We start from the raw sequence: 21,475 nt of genomic DNA, 5'->3' as shown, positions 1-21,475 counted from the left end.
ATTTATATACAGCTTTGTTTTTTAAACTTTTCCTCACGAGTGTAAATATTTTTGTGTGTATAGTTCCAATAAACTTCAGAGCCACTGGACCACTCACTCACCACAACACCATCAAAAGTGGCAACCACCCTTATCACACAGCATATGTTGTGTTTTGGATGCTGGTATGCTAGTCAACCAGCATGAGCATACTGGGTGACCAGTTAAACCAGGACCAGACCAGCACTAAACCAGCTTAGACCAAAATGCATCACAAAGGCTACACAGCATTGCTTGCCAATTAGCTCAGGGAGGCTAACCAGCTGAGTGCATGTGTTACGTTTAAATAATTCGCTCCACTACGCTCTTAAACAAGATGGTTCTTCAGGGGTTCTTCAGGTTGTTGGAGAATGTGTTGTATGTGGTTCTACACAGATCCTTTTTGAAAATGGTTCTATATAGCACCAAAAAGGTTCTGTTATTGTTACAATGTCAAGCTTGTAGCAGTAGCCGAACCCTTTTTGGTGCTATATAGAAACATTTCCAAAAAGGTTCTGTGTGGAACCACATGCAACACATTCTCCACCAATCTGAAGAACCATTTCACCATGCAAAGAACCATTTCAGCACGCAAGTGGATGGTTGAGTGTTTTTTATTATTGTTGTTTTCGCAAAGAACCCTTGAAGAACCATCTTTTTTCCTTCTGCCATGACCAGCCACTCGCGTGACGTAGATGTGACGTAGGTCCAGGTCAAAGTGGCCGAGGCCCTCCTTAAAAAACTTTTGAAACAGGACAAATTGTTCTGCAAAGCTCAACCAACTTTGCACCAGTGATGAGGAGAGAGTGTATTAGTGGGCGGAGCATGTATAGATCAATTGAATGAGGTGTGTGCACTGCTCACTGACCAAGAGTCGACACTTTGAGGGCCTTTACAGATTCCTTGTATGTTTGTTTAACAGCTGGACCAAAAGTGGTGGTGGGGGGCTGGGTGGTGGAGGGCTGGGAGGTGGGTTTAGTGTCGATTAGTCTCCTGTTGAAAGATCCATTAGGAACCTAACTGAAGTTGTTACCGAGACCCTGTAAGTGTCCTGTTATCACTCTGATGGATTTCACATAGGCTTATTATTTAAAAACAGACTGAACAGATACTCTGTTATTAAACTGACTGACAGATTCCACAAAGATTATTATTAGACTATTGTTGTATTATTAGACTATTATTATTAAGACATCATTACAGGCACTCCAGCTAATGGAGCTAAAAAATCATCCATTTCTATATCCGTTGGATGCATGCCTACAGCAGTGCCACAGTAGTGTCTACACTCTCAGAAGTGAAGGTAGTAAACTGTCACTGGGGCAGTGCTCCTCTTGTCACTGGGGTGGGGCCCTCAACGGTACATCTCAGTACCTTCAGTCAGGGAACATAACTGTACCATAATCCATTGACATTATATAAGTTGTACTGACTCCACACACCCCGTCTCGTCTCCAGGCTTTTTATTTTATGGTTCTGTTTTAAAACATTCGGTTATGAAAAGATACAAATACAGACTTTTCACCTGGAAAAACTTATTTAAGGTTCACAATCAGACCTTAAAACCACTGTAGTACCTTTGAGGGAACATTTACATTGTTTGTACCTTGATGAATGAAAAATGTACCTGTACAGAACCTTTCTAACAGTATATAGTGTGATTTTTGGGTTTAATGACAGGGGAAAACCCCCTTCTGATTATGTATCTTGAAGATGGGAGGCACATTTGACAAACTGCAAGTTTTTTTTTTCTAATGAAAGAAGCCAGATTGCTAATGTTGCTGCTAGGAAGGTGAATATCATAATGGTTATATGGCGTATTTGTGTAATGCATGCTGGGTATTGTAGTGAGAGAACACCACAAAAAGAATACAACATTAATTCTGTCAAACCAGTGAGGCTGAGGGATGCAAAGCCGCACTGCAGAATAATATATAACATGACAAATAACATTAATCCATAGTGTTAGGCTGGAAGGCCCCTATAAAAGCTGAATTGTATGATAGATTTCACATCTGCCTACATGAAAACTGAACTGATGGTCTATTATTAAACTAACTAACTGATGAAATATCTAATATTATTGAGAACTCAATAGATACTTTATAACTGAGATGTCTGATTGATTTTGTTATGTGTATTATGTAAAAAATGAATAGATGATGGCAAAAAAGTGAAAAGCTGAGCTGCATTTGGAGTGTATGTGTCCTTGCTATCTACACTCCAGCGTAGCCCAGCCCCCGCAACCTCATCCTTCCCATACCTCTACGCGGAAGTGACAGATCGTGTGTCTATTTTTTTCTCGGGGTTTGTTTCCCCACCTGCTCCTGTCGCTCAGAGAGAGAGAGCTCCACACAATCCCGGCAGTAACACAGAGTGGAGATCAGAGAAACGCTGTGAAATGAGGAGCTGTGTTCTGGGCCTGTGTTTGGTGCTTTTGTTCTTCCTCTTTCTGGCAGGTACGTCAATCCAATCAAACATATTATAACTCAACTCAGCTCAACAACTCATGTTTTTGACCTACTAACCTCATCCGCTCTTGTGGTTGAAGCTTCAAGCCTTTCCTTCTTCAAATAACCTTCTACCATGCTGGTGTAGAATGTGCCATATATAGAATACAGAATATCAAGCTGCTTTATACATAAGATCAACTATGAAATGGTTTCATATTTTCCTTTAGGCTACTGTCATAATGGTGGTGCAGCTTAAAATAGATTTGTGGCAAAGAATCTTAAAATCAAAGGCATCAAAAAAGTTATTTAAAGCAAAATATCATAAAAAAACACTTTTGATTTCCTATAAAAAACAATGAACGCTTGTTTAAAGCAGATACACAAACACACAATACAGCGCAAAAATCAACCCCCTTACATTTATTGAAAATTGTAATATGATACTTCAAAAAGCTGGTTCTTCAAGGGTTCTTAGTAGGCAATGGTTCTATTTAGATTCCATTTGTATGTTAAAATGATTCTCTGCTTGGTGAAGTGGTTCTTCAGATTAACAGAGAATGTGTTGTATATGGTTTCCATGTTGAACCCATTTGAAAACGGTTCTATATAGCACCAAAAGGGTTCTTCTGTTGGTACAAGCTTGATATTGTAATAACAGCAGAAGCGTTTTTGCTGCTACATACACTCTTGAAAATTATGGTTCTTAAATGGTTCTTTTGTAAAGCAAGGGCGTCTATATAGCACCAAAAAGGGTTCTATTGTTTCAGTATCAAGCTTGTAACAATAGAAGAACCCTTTTTAAAAAGGTTCTATATAGAACCATTGTACAGCACATTCTCCATCAATCTGAAGAACCCTTTCATGACGCAAAGAACCCTTTGATAATGCAAAATGTTCTCTGAGTGTTCATGTTTCTTTATAGAGCTATTTTCTGTACTAAAGAACTCTTCAACAACCATCAGTTCAAGTGTGTAGAACCATATACAACACATTCTCCATCAATTGCACCATGCAAAGAACCACAAATTGTTTGATTTAAATAGAACCATTGTCTTCACAAAAGAACCCTCGAAGAACCCTCCTTTTTAAGTGTGTATAGGTTATGTGTAATCTTTGTACTTAGCATTATCTGTCTATTTTGTCTTGTTTACTGGAGATCCTGCCAGACAGTCCCTCAACTCTTAAAAATAACAAAAAGGGCTCTTTGGAGGGTTCGAAGAACCACTTTTGGTTTCCCAAAAGAAAAAAAAACATTTTGTAAATAAGATCTGCAGGTGTGAAGAAGCTCCACATAAAGTAAAGTTCTGTTCTGGTTGAATGTTTCTGCTAAAAGTGGCCAAGAAAAGAACCGTTTACTAGCAGTGTAGCCGTGGCTTTAACTGCCCTGAGTAAAGTTTTGATCCACGGTTCTTTCAGAAGGAGTGCAATGAAATCTGACTGGACTCCCAAAACTGACTGTTTAGCATTTAGCAAAACTAAAAGTAATCACTGTGTTCTTCTCACTTACTGAAATGCTTCCCTGCAGCTCAGCATAGGGTTTCTTTTTGGTGGAACTTTACATTCAGACAAGTAAACAGCAGCCTAAATTCCTTCAGCAGTCAGTTAGCATTCAGCTCATATACGCAGTAGCTGCTGCTAGACATTTGTCATTAAGGTCTGAGCCGGACAGCTCAGTTAACATTGTGGTCATTCGTTTACTGCTGATTATACTGAGCATCAGGCCATGAAGTACAATTGTAACAGATCAGGACAATTACACCACCTATATCTGCACTCTTAGAGTGATATCATTGAAGAACCACCGTTGGTTCCCTGAAGAAGTGGTTCTCAAACTGGTTCTCAGAAAGTCTAAAATTTTTTTGGCAGTTGGGATTGAGCAAAATGGGACCATCTTGGTAGCCCTGAGGACTAGTTTAAGAACCTCTGCTCTCAAGAACCATGAGAATGTGAAGAGCCTTTTGAAGTTTCACAGGATCTTCACATAATGTAAAGGTTCTACCAATTTGGTTCTATACCAAAGTAATCTTCAGAAAGTTCAGATTATATGGAGGTTCTTTCATGCTCATTTCAAGCTTACACAACTCATCAAAAATGGTTTTCTGAAGAGCAATCCAGTGAAAGGCTTTTAGGGAATGAAAAGGGGTTCTTCTAAGATGCTGTGTAAAGAAATTTTTCAGCAACAATTGGCCTCATTTACCAGAAATTTCTTCTTAAAACCCACTTACACAGATTTCACAAAGATTTTGACATTCACCAGTGTTTTCTTCTTTGGATTTGTTCTACAGAATCTACACACAGTCAAGAACACAAAGGTGTGAACAGTTCTGCGGTTTAAGAACCCGTCATGAGTCTGACGTAAACTTTTTCTTAGGACTTTTCTCAAGAAATAATTTAAGAACAAACTTAGAAAGACACTGGCGAATGAGGCCCATTTTTTTTTTTACCTTGTATTTACACTCAGTGGCCATTTTATCAGAAACACCTACCATATAGGTTTGTAGTTTTACAGTTATTGACTTTAGCCCATCTGTTAGTTTATCAGGCTTACTCTGCACAAAGGCCACTAAAAGGGCCATATGAAAAAAATCTCAGCAAATCTGTGGGCCAGCTGTGTTTTTATTTCATTTTTACTTAACATTTTGCTGTTGTTTATTCACAATCTGCCAAAACTGCACCAGCAAAATAGGCATTGAATACTTATTCAAAAATAATTCTAAACAGAAGTAAAGCTAGTTATATTTTTAAAAACTACCTATTTGCTTGAACTAGACATCAGGCATCTTTTCTTTTTGTGTAACCGCTGGCTCATAGATTGTTGTTGGGGGAAGGGGGTCAGAACGCACACTATATTGCGGTGCATGCTGGGGACTGCAGTGCATCTCAGAGTAAAACAGGCTAATTAGAATAGAAAATTAAAATAATTCCCCAGGCTGAATAGGACTGTGTCAAGGGTCTGACTCAGCCCGCATGCCTTGTGTTTGACACATGGGCTCTACATCATCCATCTATGAAAAGGGACCACCATAAGACCAAAACTGCAAAAGCACCACAAAGCACATTTTGGTATACGTTAACAGATTCTCCACAGGGAATAAAATGAAATATGGCATTCTCTGCAGGTGTTAGTGCACAAGTGCCTGAGCGACGTCTGCCTGAGTGGCCACATAGGAGCCACCAGAGCTGCTAGAGTCACCAGGGCTCCATCTCTGTTGGCTGATCTGCACCGTTTTGACCACCATGGAGTTTCATGCTGTACAACGCTGTGCAAACCTCACCTGCATGAACTGACCCTCCTGCTGCTGCTGCAGCATGAATTCATTCTATCTAATTAACCATCGCTCCACCTGTTTTTCCCCCGTTTTGTATTGTAATATTTTATACTAACGCTGTTTGCTATCCGGTGTTGACCAGAACAGGATCGGGTTCCCCTTTTGAGTCTTGGTTCCTCTGAAGGTTTCTTCCTCTTGCTCTTAGGGAGTTTTCCTTGCCGCTGTCGCCATAGGCAACGCTTATGGGGGGCTTGGACCCAAATTTTTCTGTAAAGCTGCTTTGTGACAACACCTGTTGTAAAAAGCGCCATACATATAAACTTTGACTTGACTTGACTTGACAAGTTCTGTTTATTTGCAACGTTGAAAATATTGGAAAAAAAAATTAAATATACAATATAATGTGTGCCATAAACTTTGTACAAGCCACTTAATTAGTTAAATTCAGCAAACAAAGAGTAATTGTACATTAAAATGTGCACAACCTAGAGGATGCGTCAAGACAGGGTATGGAGAGTCAAGACAGGGTGTGTGGAGTCACGACAGGGTATGTGGAGTCAAGACAGGGTATGTGGAGTCACGACAGGGTGTGTGGAGTCAATGCAACTTAAAAACTATAACTGTGACAGTACTAGCATGTTCCCTAGGTAAAGGTACTGAAAATGTACCCCTGAAGGTACCACACCAATGACATAAGGGGTGACGTTCCAGTGAATATTCACTGTCTTTTTTTCTGAGAGCGTATATTTGCACATCTCATACACAGGATGCAATGGCAGGAATGAGGAGGAGCGTCTCATCAACCACCTGTTTAAAGAACGCAGCTACAACAAGGAACTGCGACCAGTTCAAAGCAAAGATGAGACCGTAACCATTTATCTGGCACTGACACTCTCCAACCTCATCTCTCTCGTAAGTGCATTGTTGAAGTCTACAGTTAGTTGAACATTTGCTTCTAATGTCCTTTTGAGTTCCCTTTTGCAAAAAAATTGCCAGTGGATCTTTAACTGTGACTTATAGGGCTGACTTCACATGGTGGATCTTTCATGCAGCTGTGGTTACTTGAAACCTACATGAAACTAAGGCTTCCTTTAACTCACCTGAAACTCAACTGCAACAGTTTTACCCGTCTCAACTGTTTCATGAAACTATTTCACTTCGTATATCATTACAGAACAATGCAGTAAACTGTAAATGGGTTTAAGTGAGCATGAAAGTTTATTATGTAATACTACAAGTGCTCAATAGGAACCTCCTCCAGCTGTATGGACAACATCAATGCGATGTCAAATTCATCCCATACTCGATTGAGCATGTTGGATGTCACTGTACTCACGGCTCTTTCAGTGCGAATCACCTGTGATTGGCTGCTTCCACAGCTACCGAGAACATGTGGAAATGGCAAAAAGAGAAGCAGCAGATGAGACGGACAGGTCATGGAATCGAAAGAAAGCAACACGTGCAAAAATACGTCAGAAAAAAAATCCCATCCATGGCTCTCCTTATGCAATCAGAAACACTTTTTAAATAAATACCTGTTTAGTTTAAGTGCTTTTATACTTTTACTTGAAAAAAATGTAATCCATACTTGTACTTGGACTTTTACTTAAGTAAGTAACTTGTGTACTTCCCTACATCTCTCTATATAGACACAGAAGAAAACAGCTGGGAAAACTATGATAGAAAAATGCTGCAGAAATTCAAATTACACCTCACAGATGACTTCATAGCAAGACTCAGACAGTGAATCAATGATACAAGCTGCTAATTTGGCTTAAACTAGTGGAGTAATTGAATGTAGGTGTGCGACATTTAATATTTTTGACTTGCTTAATGTACTGTCAAGTTGCATAGAAATTATGTTGCAGGCAACTCACAACAAGCACCTAGTTGCATGAAAGTTTCAGCATGTAAAGCCAGCCTTAGGGTTAAACAGCAATGTGTTTGAATGGAAGTATGATAATGTATGTTCCTCTCTCTTATGATGGTGTAAGATAAAATGTTGCTTATGCTTGATCATCTAGATCTTCCTGCATATATTCGTCAGTGATATATGTGAGGTGTCCAGTTGTTGGGGTTTAGTGTTGTGATGTCACTTCCATAATGCTCCACTCTAAAACCAGGATCATGAAAATGAATGATGAGTGAAATGATAGTAATATGAGGCAAATCATGTTTAGCTTATTAAGGAGTAAAACTTGATGTAGGATTAGTAAATGTTACACAAATGGATATTAATAAATTAAATGTAAAGAATTTGTAGTGATTTTTATTGTAAATGTTAGTTATTTAATAAAATGTTCTCTCTTTGTTTTCATCATTTCTTGCTGTTTCAGTTTTCTCTTCTGACTCTGATCTCTCTGACAGAATGAAGCTGATGAAACTTTGCTGACAAATGTGTGGATGGATCATGTAAGTAAAGGATTCAGATTCGTACCATTTTTACAGAAAAGTTAAACTGAAAAATCAAATTGACATAATTTCCCCGTTACCCCGTAGCTCAACTGAGGAATGTTTGGTGACTGAAGTTGCTTCTTTAATTTTGCACTGGAGCTGCGAGGCTAATGTAGCTAACAAGCAATGGAAGTCTATGTCACCAGAAATACTTTTCAATTGCCTCAAAAATTTATGAAAATGAGATTTTTCAGTGAACCTTTTAAAGCTATGCATAGATCATATTTTGGAATCCAAAACAGCTTTATTTGGTCTGTTTTAAAAAATAAGAGTCATTACTATCCAGTTTGCCTTCTCCAGAAATATCAGGATGTTCCCCCAGTAAAGAAGAATCTTCTTAGATTATACACTATGTAGAGTCCTTTGCTAGAGGTTCTGTAGAGAACCACCATGTTTACCTGGCAGCATGTTTACCTTAATCCATTAAAACAAAACCAGATTATTTTTTTAACCAAATTAAGCAGCATAACATTTTTCTATCATATTAAAATCTCATAACTTCATTATTTTCAGGTATTATTTTTAATGCCATTCAAAAATGCCAGTTCCATTTACCTTGTGTGTACATAACAAATGGACCTATAGAAATAGTCCAAAAATACATAAATTGAGCAGCTGGTTCTATTATTTTATACAAACACACACACACACACACACAAACACACACACACGTGTATATATATATATATATATATATATATATATATATATATATATACATACACATATGTATATATAGGTTATTTTATTATTTTTTTAAATTATTGTCTTATTTTCTTCTTAATAATAATACTTGCATACTTAATCTGGTCTGCCAGCAAAATAAAACTTAATTTGAAAGTTTTTTCCTTATCCTATTAAATGTGCAGTAAGCAATGTTAATTAAAAAAAATACATCTTTTGTCAAATTTCAGTGAATATCTCCTTGTGGTCTGCTAGATGTCCATTCTGTGTGTGCTCTGGAAAAAAATACGGTGTACGCACACAGTCCTGACACTGTAAATAGTTTGCTCTAATGTTATTTGTTGTTTGTGAAGGATTTTAAGGCCACGAAGATTAAAAAAAACCCTTGCTTGCCCAGCGTTGTTTGCCTTGGCAATGCACGTCCATGATTTGGGGGCAGAGCCTCTGAAGGAGTCCAAATGTCAACAATCATTCTCCAGAATCACTTACTGCACCTTTAAGTCACCATTTCAGAGTTATGAGGTTTTGTTATAACAGCGACAGTATGCACTGAGACAAATACAGAGGAAAGGTTCAAATCTGACGCCTCCGATGGTTTTGCATAGGTGTCTCATGTCGGTATTTCACTCTTGTACATTTTAGACTTATCCAGACTTTGTTTAACAAATTTGAGTTCTTTTTTCCTTACTCTTCAGTAAATACTGCAAAAGGAGAAGTTTGAGGGTTCCATCTAGAACCACACAGTTTCATTAAGTGCCCTTAGCAGTCTTTGTCAATACTGCACTGTATCTTGTGAATTTCTTATTTTTCTCTATTATGATTAGGGCTGGACTGACTACAGACTTGCATGGAATTCGTCTGAGTTTGACGATATCGAAGTCCTGCGTCTCCCATCTAGTATGGTGTGGCTTCCAGAGATTGTTTTAGAGAACAAGTAATCAGCCTTTTTCATTACAGTTGCATTCTTCTGCTTGACTTCATTGTGTTATTGAAAATAACTGCAATGTTAATAAATCTTAATCTCTACAACAGCAACGATGCCCAGTTCCAAGTGGCCTACTACTGCAATGTGTTGGTGTACCCCGACGGATTTGTGTACTGGCTGCCTCCAGCTATCTTCCGTAGCTCTTGCTCCATCAATGTCAACTACTTTCCTTTCGATTGGCAGAACTGTACCCTAAAGTTCAGGTGTGCCACATATTTATTATGATGAATATCCTAAGATATAATGGTGAACATAGAGTTACATATCAAGTTACACATCAAGTTACTTGTTGATACACACTCGTTTGCAGTCTACTTTTCTCTCAGGTACAATTTAGTCATTAACATAGAGTTTCTAATTTTTTTTTGTGTTTTAATTTCATTTTGTTGTGTTGGTGATAGCATGTGGACTGCCTTATTATTGGTCACACTTCTGACTTTTACACCTTTGACTTTGTATTGGTCACTCCTCTGACTCTGTAGATTTGTTTTTTTTTATTTTAGACCAAAATGATCCCAAAAATAGAAGAACATTACCTAAGAAACTTCGGTTTGTATGCTAATAGATGATGAATATATTAAGAACATCCACTGCAGTTACTATAAGCCATAGATATACATACCTAGATGCCTCCTTGGGTCCAGCCAGGCACGTCAACGGCGCCGCCATTTTAGGGCAGTCAACATCGCTGCTGGACTGCGTTCAGTACCATTACAGAGCGGCAGTTTAAGAAAGATACTGTCCAAAATTACACTATTTCAAGAATATTGCTCTCAGAAAGTGGGATAGGATTATATAATGGAAGAAACACAGCGATCCACGCTCATGTTTGTATGATGCATATTGTTTGTGTGATGTTTATGTGTAGATATGATCGTGTGGTTGGTGAAGCACAGAGAACCTGTTGATGTGTTTTTCCTCTGGTTTTCTATTAAGCTTATTTCATTTAATAGTCTATTCAGGGGATCTTAACTTTATGTAGTAGTTATTTATTTACAATGATGGTTAATGCTTGTAGTTATAGCATTCCTTAATCTGTGTAGATATTCATAATAGATTAACTTTTGCACATTCTTACACAAACCTGAAGTTAGCTTCTTATTTGCCAGCTTCTTGTTCGAATTTTCCCATTCCACCTTAAATGGTGCATCAGCCAGCTTCTAGTTCGAGTTTTCCCGTTCCACCTTAAATCATGGAGCTTCAGGCACCAGAAAGTGACTGCTGCGCCATGCGCTTCAGCCATGTCAGACTAGCCTTTCTGCTCAGGAACTACCAGACATGCAAACTGCTCTGCTGTTAACCGCGCTGAGGCCGAAGGACCACTTTTGAGAGATGCTGAAAACCAGCGACCCCCCATTGCCGCTCTGTTAAACGGTGCAGGCGGAAGTTTGATGACGCTACTATTTACAGCCTAATACAGTACAGTTACTCTGTACTTTAGTATATATATATATACATATTTTTACTTTTATTTGAGTCATTAGTTCACCAAAGTACTGATGCTTTTATTGGGGGTGGGTTTAGACTGTTTTAACCCTTTTCTGTTGATTTGATTAGTCAAAATAGAGAGAAATCAATAATTGCTTATGCCAGATGTTTCACTGTCCCTCAGCTCATTAACATACAATGCCAAGGAAATCAGCCTACATTTGAAAGAAGAGAAGGATTCAGACACAGAGAAGTACTACAAGGTGGAATGGATCATCATTGACCCTGAAGGATTCACTGGTAAGGATGACTGGCATGTCAAATCAACAGGGTTTTTTTCTGGTGCAACTGTAAGATCAGAATCAGAGGCAAAAATGCATTTAGGAGGAGTTTGTCTTGAATTGGAACTTTAAGATAGATAGATAGATAGATAGATAGATAGATAGATAGATAGATAGATAGATCACTTTATTAATCCCAGAGGGAAAGTTGTGTATTACAGCAGCACAAGGTACAGTAAAGAGCAAAACAAGAGCAAAAGCATTGTCATACGCTATTCTATAGAAGAAATAAAGATATATAAGATATAGGATATATATTTTATGGTTGTTTTATACTAAAAAAAACATAAAATGTAATGTGCAGTACAAAAATAAGTAGGTAAGATCAGATACATATTATGTAGCTGACAGTGCAGTGGTGCATGTCATGTCCAGTGAATGAACCGAGTGACCAAACACTGTAAACAATAACATATCGCTGCTGTTGGAACAAAACCTTCTATCTCCAAAATGGTAACTTTACAGGAGAAGGAAAAAACCTTCTTTACTTTTAATGGAAGTCAATGGAACCAGAATTTTTTCCAAGCCGTTTTGGGCCGTTTCCTTTGGCCCATCCTTCATGAAATTTACACACAATGTAAAGTCAACAGTCATTTTCAAATTATGTCAAAAACTGAAAAATGATAAAAATGGAGATACAAGGTTTTCTTCCAAGTGGCAATGCAATATGCAATATGTGTAGATGTATAAACAAAATGGCAGTGCGTAGTAAAGATTAGAGACATATAACGTCCAGTTGGTGCTCAGTGAGCCTGTCCTGTCAGTAGCTCAGCATACAACAATACATGAACATGAATAATTTTCTCTGTATCCTGAATGCATTTTTCTGATTTTAGCAGTATTTCTTAACTGAAACCAGCTTTGTTATATGCATTGAGAAATTTAGTTCTGGTTCAAAAATGATGCCTCTAATTTTTAGAATAAAGATATGATAAGACAAATGTTCTCATGCCTCTCTTCCTCTCCTCAGAAAATGGAGAATGGGAGATCATTCACAGGCCTGCTAGGAGAAACACTTACAAGAACATCCCCATGGACAGCAACAAGCACCAGGACATCACCTTCTACCTCATCATCAAGCGCAAGCCTCTGTTTTACATCGTCAACATCATCATCCCCTGTGTGCTCATTTCCTTTATGGCCTCGCTGGTTTATTACCTGCCTGCTGACAGTAAGTGCTATCTTGACTCAGAACTTGGAGATCAAGTGTAAGACCACGAGTACCTCTTGAATTCTTTTAAAATCACTGTGAATATGAATAGCGCAGGTTTTCCATAACTGTTAGGAACACTACTGCTCCAATAGAGACTGAAATGCAGTTAATCACCATTGAGGTGGAGATTGTGCTTGAAATACAAGTGGTTCGTTATGATCCGCTCTCCGGAGTGTCCAGAAGAGAATGGGTTCCTCTTTGTCTTGGTACTTTAACCTGTTTTTAACTGAAGAATTGAGAATAAATGAATGGTAATGATGTGCACTTGTACAAATCCTCTGTATTTGATACTTAGGCATCACCTTTTCCCTTCACTACTTTTAAAAAGTTTGTTTTCTAACCCCAATCAGGTGGTGAGAAAATGACCTTGTCCATCTCTGTGCTCTTGGCCCAGTCTGTCTTCCTGCTCCTGATATCACAACGTTTACCGGAGACCTCCATGGCAGTGCCTTTAATCGTCAAGTGAGTAACACGAAGAACATCTTGCCGGAATATTGTCAGAAAGTGTGGCAGTGTTAAAATGTTGGGAAATCAAAGAGAGGATGATGACTGGTTTTGGATCTCGCAGGTATCTTATGTTCATCATGGTCCTGGTCACTGTGGTGGTGCTGAATTGTGTGATCGTGCTGAACCTCCACTTCCGGACCCCCAGCACGCATGTCATGACTCACTGGACCAAGGAGGTTAGTACACTTATAATATAGTATAATAGTACAGTATAATATAATATATTACAATTAACAAGAAACCAACAAAACTGCTAAGAATGCTGGGAAACTTTTTGGGCAAAAGACTATTTAGTCTGTAGGGCGTATCCAAATGAACTGATCTTAACTAGATTTATCTTGGTAACTAAAGATTATACAAGAAACTAGAATATGTTACTAGATTAAGCACAATTATTGTGCTTTACATAACAGTGTAGGTTAAAAAGTGCTGGAGTATTCAGTTAATTTAAGTATTATATTTCAGTAAATAAACCAATATTACAAATTTAAATTTCAAAAGATGAGCACAACCTTTAAGCCCTTTAAAATCTCAGGCTCATTACATACTAAGTCTTTTTATTCAGTAACTGCAGGGATTCCAGTGCAAACTGGTTGAGCTATTCTTAGGTTATAATAGTGTGTTATAAAACTTTAGGCCAACTGGTAGACCCTGGCCATGAAAGGGGTTAAAGCCTTTTATTATCATCAATCAAAATCAATTCTTACTATTCAAAGTGGTGCAGTTGAATAGCCACCTTAAGGCTGATTCATCATGATGCACTGATGCAGGTTTACACTGATTAACATCGGAGCAGCCAACATCCAGAAATTTCTAGATGCTAATGACTTCTTGTGCTCTTTTCCCAGTTGTTCCTGGAGAGGTTGCCTCGCCTGTTACACATGTCCCGTCCAGCTGAGAGTGAGCCCAGTTGGGAGGGGGCTCTGCCGCGCCGCTCCAGCTCTGTGGGTTACATTGCCAAGGCCGAGGAATACTATAGTCTCAAGTCTCGGAGCGAGCTGATGTTTGAGAAGCAGTCTGAAAGACATGGCCTGGCAACCCGTCCGACACCCACTGCAGGTCAGTCTTGCAGTAATCAGGATATGGCTCTGTAAAACCGTAAGTGCATGTGTAATGCATGTGTTAAAACTTTTGCCCATCATTAAGAAAAGTGCTTATTGCAGCGTACAAGCCCAGCAATGATACTGAAGTGAATGAACAGTTGTACAGCGAGATGAAGCCAGCTGTGGAGGGAGCCAACTACATTGTCAAGCACATGCATAACAAGAATGACTATAATGAGGTAAGGGCTGAGCTTACAGGTGTGAAATTTGGCACAGTATCAACCTTCTGTAGTGGCACAGAGATAAAATCTTCAGTTTGCTGAGGCTGTCATGTTATGATTATTTAATACAGCGCTGTTCAAAAGTGTGGAATCAATGTTTTGGGATAAAAAAAAAAATGAAATAAATAAAAAATAAATCAATATCTACAATGCCTCAAATCTGGAAAATGGCCTGGCCTTATGTTCACACAGGAGGTAAAAGTGGCCCAAATCCATTAAACACATTCAATCTGACATTTTCAATTCCGATTTGAGACGCTTTCATATGTGGTACTGAAATCCAATACATATCCTATATGCGGCAATGCGACACAGTCTGAACAGCCAGATCGAATTCATGCGACTTTTACCATCAATCCAACATGACATTCGTCATAATTTAATGCTGCTGAGACCTCATAAACATTTGATGTTTCTGTGCCAAACAATTAGAAGAGACTTATCAAAACCCTCCATGTTCAAAGAGATTTTTTGAAAAGAAATGGCCAAACGCGGCCGTAGGAGAGCGAGGCTGCAGTGCCAAAGAACAGTTAAGTCTGAAAGCAAATTTTAAAGAATCCAAGGACGCAAACCAAAGAAGTAACTGCGCCATTTTTACAGTGAGCTCAAACACATTCTGGGTGATGAGCCCTGCTGTCAGTCAAAGAAGCTTCGTTATCGCTCCTGTGACGCTGGCCAAGATGAAGCTGATCCTCCGGGAGCGACTGGCGTTCGTTGGCAGTTATGATTGTTTACACCTGGATGAGCCACATGAAGCATTGTTCTTTAGCACATGCGGGTCAGTTTAGGAGCCGATCTGTTCAGACTGTCACATATAGGTCACGTTTAGAAGATAATGTGAACAGCCAAAGAACAAAATCAGATTTGGTGAGAAAATCAGATTTGGACCACTTTTACCTGCTGTGTGAACATGTAGCCTTATAGGTGTGTCTAAAAGAGTGGACAGTGAGTGATCAAATCCTGAGACATATAACTTGCCAGGAAATGACAAAAAAATAGATAATTACAGTTTATTATTTATCATTTAACAACTTCTTGTTGTTCACAAAAGCATTAATATAGTTTTCTGAAACATGATACAATTTTACAAAACATCTAAGAATACCTTCTGTTTAGATGTTTCATTCTATGCTATATTAGAAATGATATAATATCAAATAAATAAGTATAAGTAATAAAATAATAAAACGTTTTGACGGGTTATGTATATGCTAATCTGTTCACATTTGGACACAATTAAACCAGGAAAAGGACAACTGGAGTGGGATTGCCAGGACAGTGGACCGCCTCTGTTTCTACATAGTGACTCCCATTATGACACTCGGAACCATCTGCATATTCCTGATGGGCATTTATAACCACCCTCCTCCACTGCCCTTCGAGGGAGACCCCTTCACCTACACAGAGGCAGACAGACGCTATGTATGATTCTATTGCTTCTCATGACTAGTGCAGCTCCAAGCATATCATATAGCACTGAAACTGGTTTCTTATTTACGTTTTTCTCTGCATGTGTTCTCCCAGTTTTTGCATGAGTGAATTTCAGTGTGGTTTAATAGAGATGTATGTGTATATTGACTGTTTACACTAAATAAACTTTCCTGGAAGTTTCTTTGTGAAAGCACATTTGTTTTTAAGGCTGTCCAGACAGCGATTACTCTAAAAAAAAATAAATTAGAGAAAAAAGTTGAGTTTATCATAAAACAATGATTTGTGAACAATAAACTATTTCATAATATTATTTCTGATATCACTTCGTCCTTCCCCAATATACACTGATCAACCTCCTTGTTTCCACACTCACTGTCCATTTTATCAGCTCCACTTACTATGTAGGTGCACTTTGTAGTTCTACAGTTACAGACTGTAGTCCATCTGTTTCTCTGCATACTTTGTTAGCCCCCTTTTACCCTGTTCTTCAGTGGTCAGGACCCCCACCGAGCAGCTACTATTTGGGTGGTGGGTCATTCTCAGCACTGCAGTGACACTGACGTGGTAGTGTGTTAGTGTGTGTTGCGCTGGTCGGAGTGGATCAGACACAGCAGTGCTGCTGGAGTTTTTAAACACCTCAGTGTCACTGCTGGACTGAGAATAGTCCACCAACCAAAAATATCCAGCCAACAGCGTCCTGTGGGCAGTGTCCTGTGACCACTGATGAAGGACTAGATGAGGATTGATGCAGCAACAGATGAGCTATCGTCTCTGATTTCACATCTACAAGGTGGACCAACAAGGCAGGAGTGTCTAATAGAGTGGACAGTGGGTGGACACAGTGTTTAAAAACTCCAGCAGCACTGCTGTGTCTGATCCACTCGTACCAGTGCAACACACACTAACACACAGCCACTGCGTCAGTGTCACTGCAGTGCTGAGAATGATCCAACACCAAAATAATACCTGCTCTGTGGTGGTCCTGGGGGGGCCTGACCATCGAAGAACAGGGTAACAAAGTACGCAGAGAAACAGATGGACTACAGTCTGTAATTGTAGAACTACAAAGTGCACCTATATAGTAAGTGGAGCTGATAAAATGGACAATGAGCGTAGAAACAAGGAGGTGGTTTTAATGTTATGGCTGATGGATGTATACATGTACATATACATACACTTACCAGCTGTGCTTCTAATGATGCTGCCCATGTATTACATGCCATAGTGACTTGGAGAGTCTTAGCAAAATTTGATCAATTGGCTTCCATCATCATCACACCTTTTCTTATGATGACCATCTTCACGCTTACCTTGCATGACAATGACATTTTTTGAATGACTGATTTTCTGTAGTTCCTGGTTGATTGGCAGCACTGAGGTAGAAACAACATGCTGTTCCAGCTCAAAGAAAGCAGCTGAGTGCCCCCATGCAAAGCCCCTTAGCAGACTGATGTTTCAAAAGCATCCACGGAGACACATCTCTCTAGCACACAACACCCGTTGAAAGTCAGTTCCTTATGACTTTGCCACTACTCTTGTTCCATTAGACTGCAAGAGACTGCAGCCTTTTGGAAATGCAATCCACTTTTTTCTAACTTGAAGTGGAGCAGTGACTGCAGTGCTGGCAGGGGGTATAAATTCCCACTTGTGGGTAAAATTAAAAGAGCTGCATCAAACCATTCTTGACTTACTTTGCATACAGATCAGTACTTTAACACTCGTACGTGAGCTGTGATAGTTGAACATTCTTGTATGAGTCTAAATGTAAGTGCATATGCCTCCCAAGTCACTTTTCTCTAGTCAGATCACAGCTGTGCATGGAGGCACCAGAGCAGCTGCTCTCTCAACTGAAGCAGGCCGTGACAGGATTCAATTACACTGTCAAGTGTACTGCATAAAAAGACACTAATGCGGTAGCTGCTTGCAAAACGATGAAGACACACAAACTTCATTTATTTAAAGACTGAGGTGATAAAGTTTGGTCAAGGTTTCTCTGTCCTGTTGTTTCAGTGGATGAATCAAAGCAGTAGGAAGTATTTGCATCTTTCTACAGCCACCACCACTACACTTTGAATGCGACCTGAATGCGCTATACACACTTAAGACTACAATTTCCAACATCACTTAAACACGTAGCTTGGTTTTTGTTAATCATTTCCTCCACAGGATATTGCATCTTGTAACCACTAGATTGTAGTATTGCTCTAGTTTAATGCAGGACTCATGTTGTGATGTTCTGCCAGTGACCTTCAACCAGAAACCAAAACTGTATATCTTATTAAATGAGCTGCGTCAAATAAACATTCATTTAGTGAGTCCTGTGTTGAAAGCCTACTGTATATCATCACTACTGAAACAAAACGTTGTATCTCCTAAATGAAAGCTGTGCTAGAGAATGAAAAATGTTCTTTAATGTACTTTAATTTACATGAATGTATCAAAATGTTTTTCCAAGACGTAGGCCATTTGTATTGGTCGAGTCAGCATGAAATGTTCGCATAATAAAAAGGGCAACTGGTGTTTTGAAATGGTCTAAATGTCCGGATGGCACCACACCTCCAAAACGAATGGCTGAGTGACGAATTGCAGTTGGGCCACAAACTAAACCTGCCTTTCATGTCATGCTTATGACTTGTATCTATAAACCTATTCAGAGGTGGGTAGTAACTAGTTACATTTACTCAAGTACATGTATTTAAGTACAATATTGATGTATTTTTACTCTCATGGGTATTTTCAAATTATAATACTTTTATGTCTGCTAAAGTATATTAGTGAGTAAAGGAATCTTTTTACTCCGTTACATTGTAGCATATTCGGTTACTTATTTCTTTTTTGTGTTTAATTTCAGTTTGTTATGATGGTGACAATATGATTGGTTACATCTCTGACTTTGGAGCTTTGTATTTACACCAGAAGAATCCCACAAAGAGAAGAACAGAGCTGCACAATCTTCAGTTCCTATGCCGATAAATCCTGGATGTAGTAAGAAGTTCCACTGCAGTACTCAGTACTTAAGTAGATTTTTGACCTGTTTCTTTTGTATTTCCACTCCAGTTGTTTTGGGGAAGGTACTTTTACTCAATTATTTTATGCAAGTCTCAACACTTTTACTTGAGTATTGATTTAGAAACTTCTACCCACCTCTGAAGCTGATCACGAATGGTGTCAGTGTTTGTTTTGATGCTGCTTCAGTAGCTGCAGCCTCAGCAGTATTTGTTAGCTAACATCTCTGAAGAATTTCATTTTATAAAGTCTGCACCACAGTTTGTTTTCTGTGATTTTATATCTCTTTCCTTTTGTGTAGTTGGTGGACTGATTATTATCTTTATTTTATTGCTTGTCTCGTATTATTTACTGCAGCTCGCAATACTGAAAGGAAATGAGCGCTTGTAAAGAGTGAAATGTTAAAGCAGCAGACTGTGCAGAGAGTACAGTAAAAATGTGCAGTGGAAAAAACGTGCTCTGGTGTTGAATTCCCTTATGCGTTTGGTGCTGCCTGAATTTGGGTGGAGTCGCATATCAAAACCAAACTAAAGAAAACATTTGACAGGTTTGCACCAACGAGGGCAGGTCTGAAAGCGCCTCCCAGGTTTTTCTGTCATATCTTGAACTCAAAAAGTAGTGGGGTGTCGCCACAGTACTTTGAAAAGTGGTGGGACAAATGCCCACTCGCCACCGTGGTTCCGGCGGGCTTGCAAGTTGTCATGTGAGTCTGAAAGCATATGCATATGCTCTTGTCCTCTTCTCACTTCTCCCTCTGCATTGTAGTTCCATGGATGTGGCTGATCGGGATAGGCCAAAGCTTAGCGAGAGTGAACAATGAACGAGAAAACATGTCTGAATGTGATTATACATGGGCCGGTGGAGGGGCAGCCTTAGTTTTGGTCCACCAGGCCCTGATCCAGGACCTTGTTAAAGGACTTCGCCAGCTCACTCATTTCAGCCACAACAACACAACTTAAGAGTGCACCATAGGTGGAGGCAGAAACAAATATGAGTGAGAAAAAGCAAACAAATGACAGAAAGATGATAGAAAGAGACACCGTCCAGCCAGGCAGAGCACGAGCCTTTAATGATGCAAACACACTAATCCTGTCACAAGCCCACACACAAACACCTACGTGCTTTCTGTCAATGTCAGCCACCGCTTGGAAATTCTGGTTAATTATCGTCTGTCTGGTGGATGCTGCTCATAGTGCTCTCTGATTCATCAGGATCACCACATGCAAAACCAGGCCAGAATGGAGGCAGTTGGCCGTGAAGTCCTTATCTAGTGGTGTCTTCGGCCCAGTTAGATGAAGGAGAACTGTTTCTCATGGAGTCCAAGGCTTTCCCTCCAGCTTAACCCTTACGGCACCGGCAGCATGAATAATGAATGCTCCACATGCCTTTAATAGTTATGAAGTAAAAATAGCGCAGCTCTCCGGAGGCCTTGGCAAACGATCTAGAGGCTGCTCGCTTTTATCGATTGGTGATCTTTTGAAAGTATCTGGCTCTGAACTTACTTACTTGGAGCGAGATTTGGTGGGGCTTGAGGGGTTGGAGGGGGGCATCTCCACACCCCCTGCAGAGATCCCCCTGGGTTCTCCACCAGCCTGTTGCTAAAGGCTTTGTTATGCTTTCCCCAAAACCATTTGTTTAACTTTGTGGAAAAGGCCATTCATCACCAGAGCAGCTGCGCTTTTGCAGATAAAGATACTGAAGAAGGGGGCCCAGTCAGACAGGAGTAATCGCTCCACCCAGAACAACCATGCAGAGGCCTAATTAGGGACAGCAATCTATTCCAATGTGATTGATTAACTTTGATTTGCAACAATGTTCTATCCTGCTCTTCAGGAAGGAACTATGTTAGGGCTGGGTACAACATGATCTTCAGTATTGATGTAGTGCCGGCTTCTTCAGGTCAGGCTGTAATTTTACCTCAAATAAGAAAAAAGCTGGAGTTAAAATGTAAAAGGGCAACAACGACTGAGGTTATTAGAGTGCAGGACCTTCTGCCTGCAACCGCTGCCCTGTCTGGCCCATGGAGCCAAGCAGAATATGCATGATTTCCTTCAGTCTGGTTCTTCTGTATTACATGTATATTGAGCTGAGCTTTGTCTATGAGCTATCTAATATTATCAGTATTAATCTTGAAGCTAAGTAAAAAAGCTAACGTTGCTTACAATAAATGGACGTGAATAGCCATCAATTAGCAGTATGAAAATAGATACTAGCTTCCCCTTACTGTTAGCAATGTTAGCATGTTTGATAGACCTGTTCTTTTAATGAAAAAGTAAGTTTTCCTCACATTTTTTTAAAATGAAGACGTTTATGTAGTATGTAAATGTTGTTACAGTCCATATATGGAAACTAAACTGCCTGT

General features: G+C 39.3%; 1 protein-coding gene across 1 annotated transcript; it reads left to right on the top strand.

Annotated features, from left to right (window-relative positions):
- The first annotated feature begins 2,346 nt into the window (after positions 1-2,346).
- chrnd (cholinergic receptor, nicotinic, delta (muscle)) lies at positions 2,347-16,287 on the top strand. The gene is made up of 12 exons (XM_036558345.1): positions 2,347-2,477; positions 6,507-6,652; positions 8,108-8,152; positions 9,703-9,812; positions 9,911-10,066; positions 11,476-11,591; positions 12,603-12,803; positions 13,196-13,307; positions 13,414-13,528; positions 14,201-14,411; positions 14,516-14,634; positions 15,922-16,287. The coding sequence occupies exons 1-12, from the start codon at positions 2,420-2,422 to the stop codon at positions 16,102-16,104; spliced, it is 1,572 nt and encodes a 523-aa protein (XP_036414238.1). The 5' UTR covers positions 2,347-2,419; the 3' UTR covers positions 16,105-16,287.
- The last annotated feature ends 5,188 nt before the right edge of the window (positions 16,288-21,475 follow it).

This window comes from Colossoma macropomum, unplaced genomic scaffold (assembly GCF_904425465.1).
Source record: "Colossoma macropomum unplaced genomic scaffold, Colossoma_macropomum, whole genome shotgun sequence".
In the NCBI taxonomy this organism is placed as follows: domain Eukaryota; kingdom Metazoa; phylum Chordata; class Actinopteri; order Characiformes; family Serrasalmidae; genus Colossoma; species Colossoma macropomum.
This window is presented reverse-complemented; position numbering and strand designations above follow the sequence as displayed.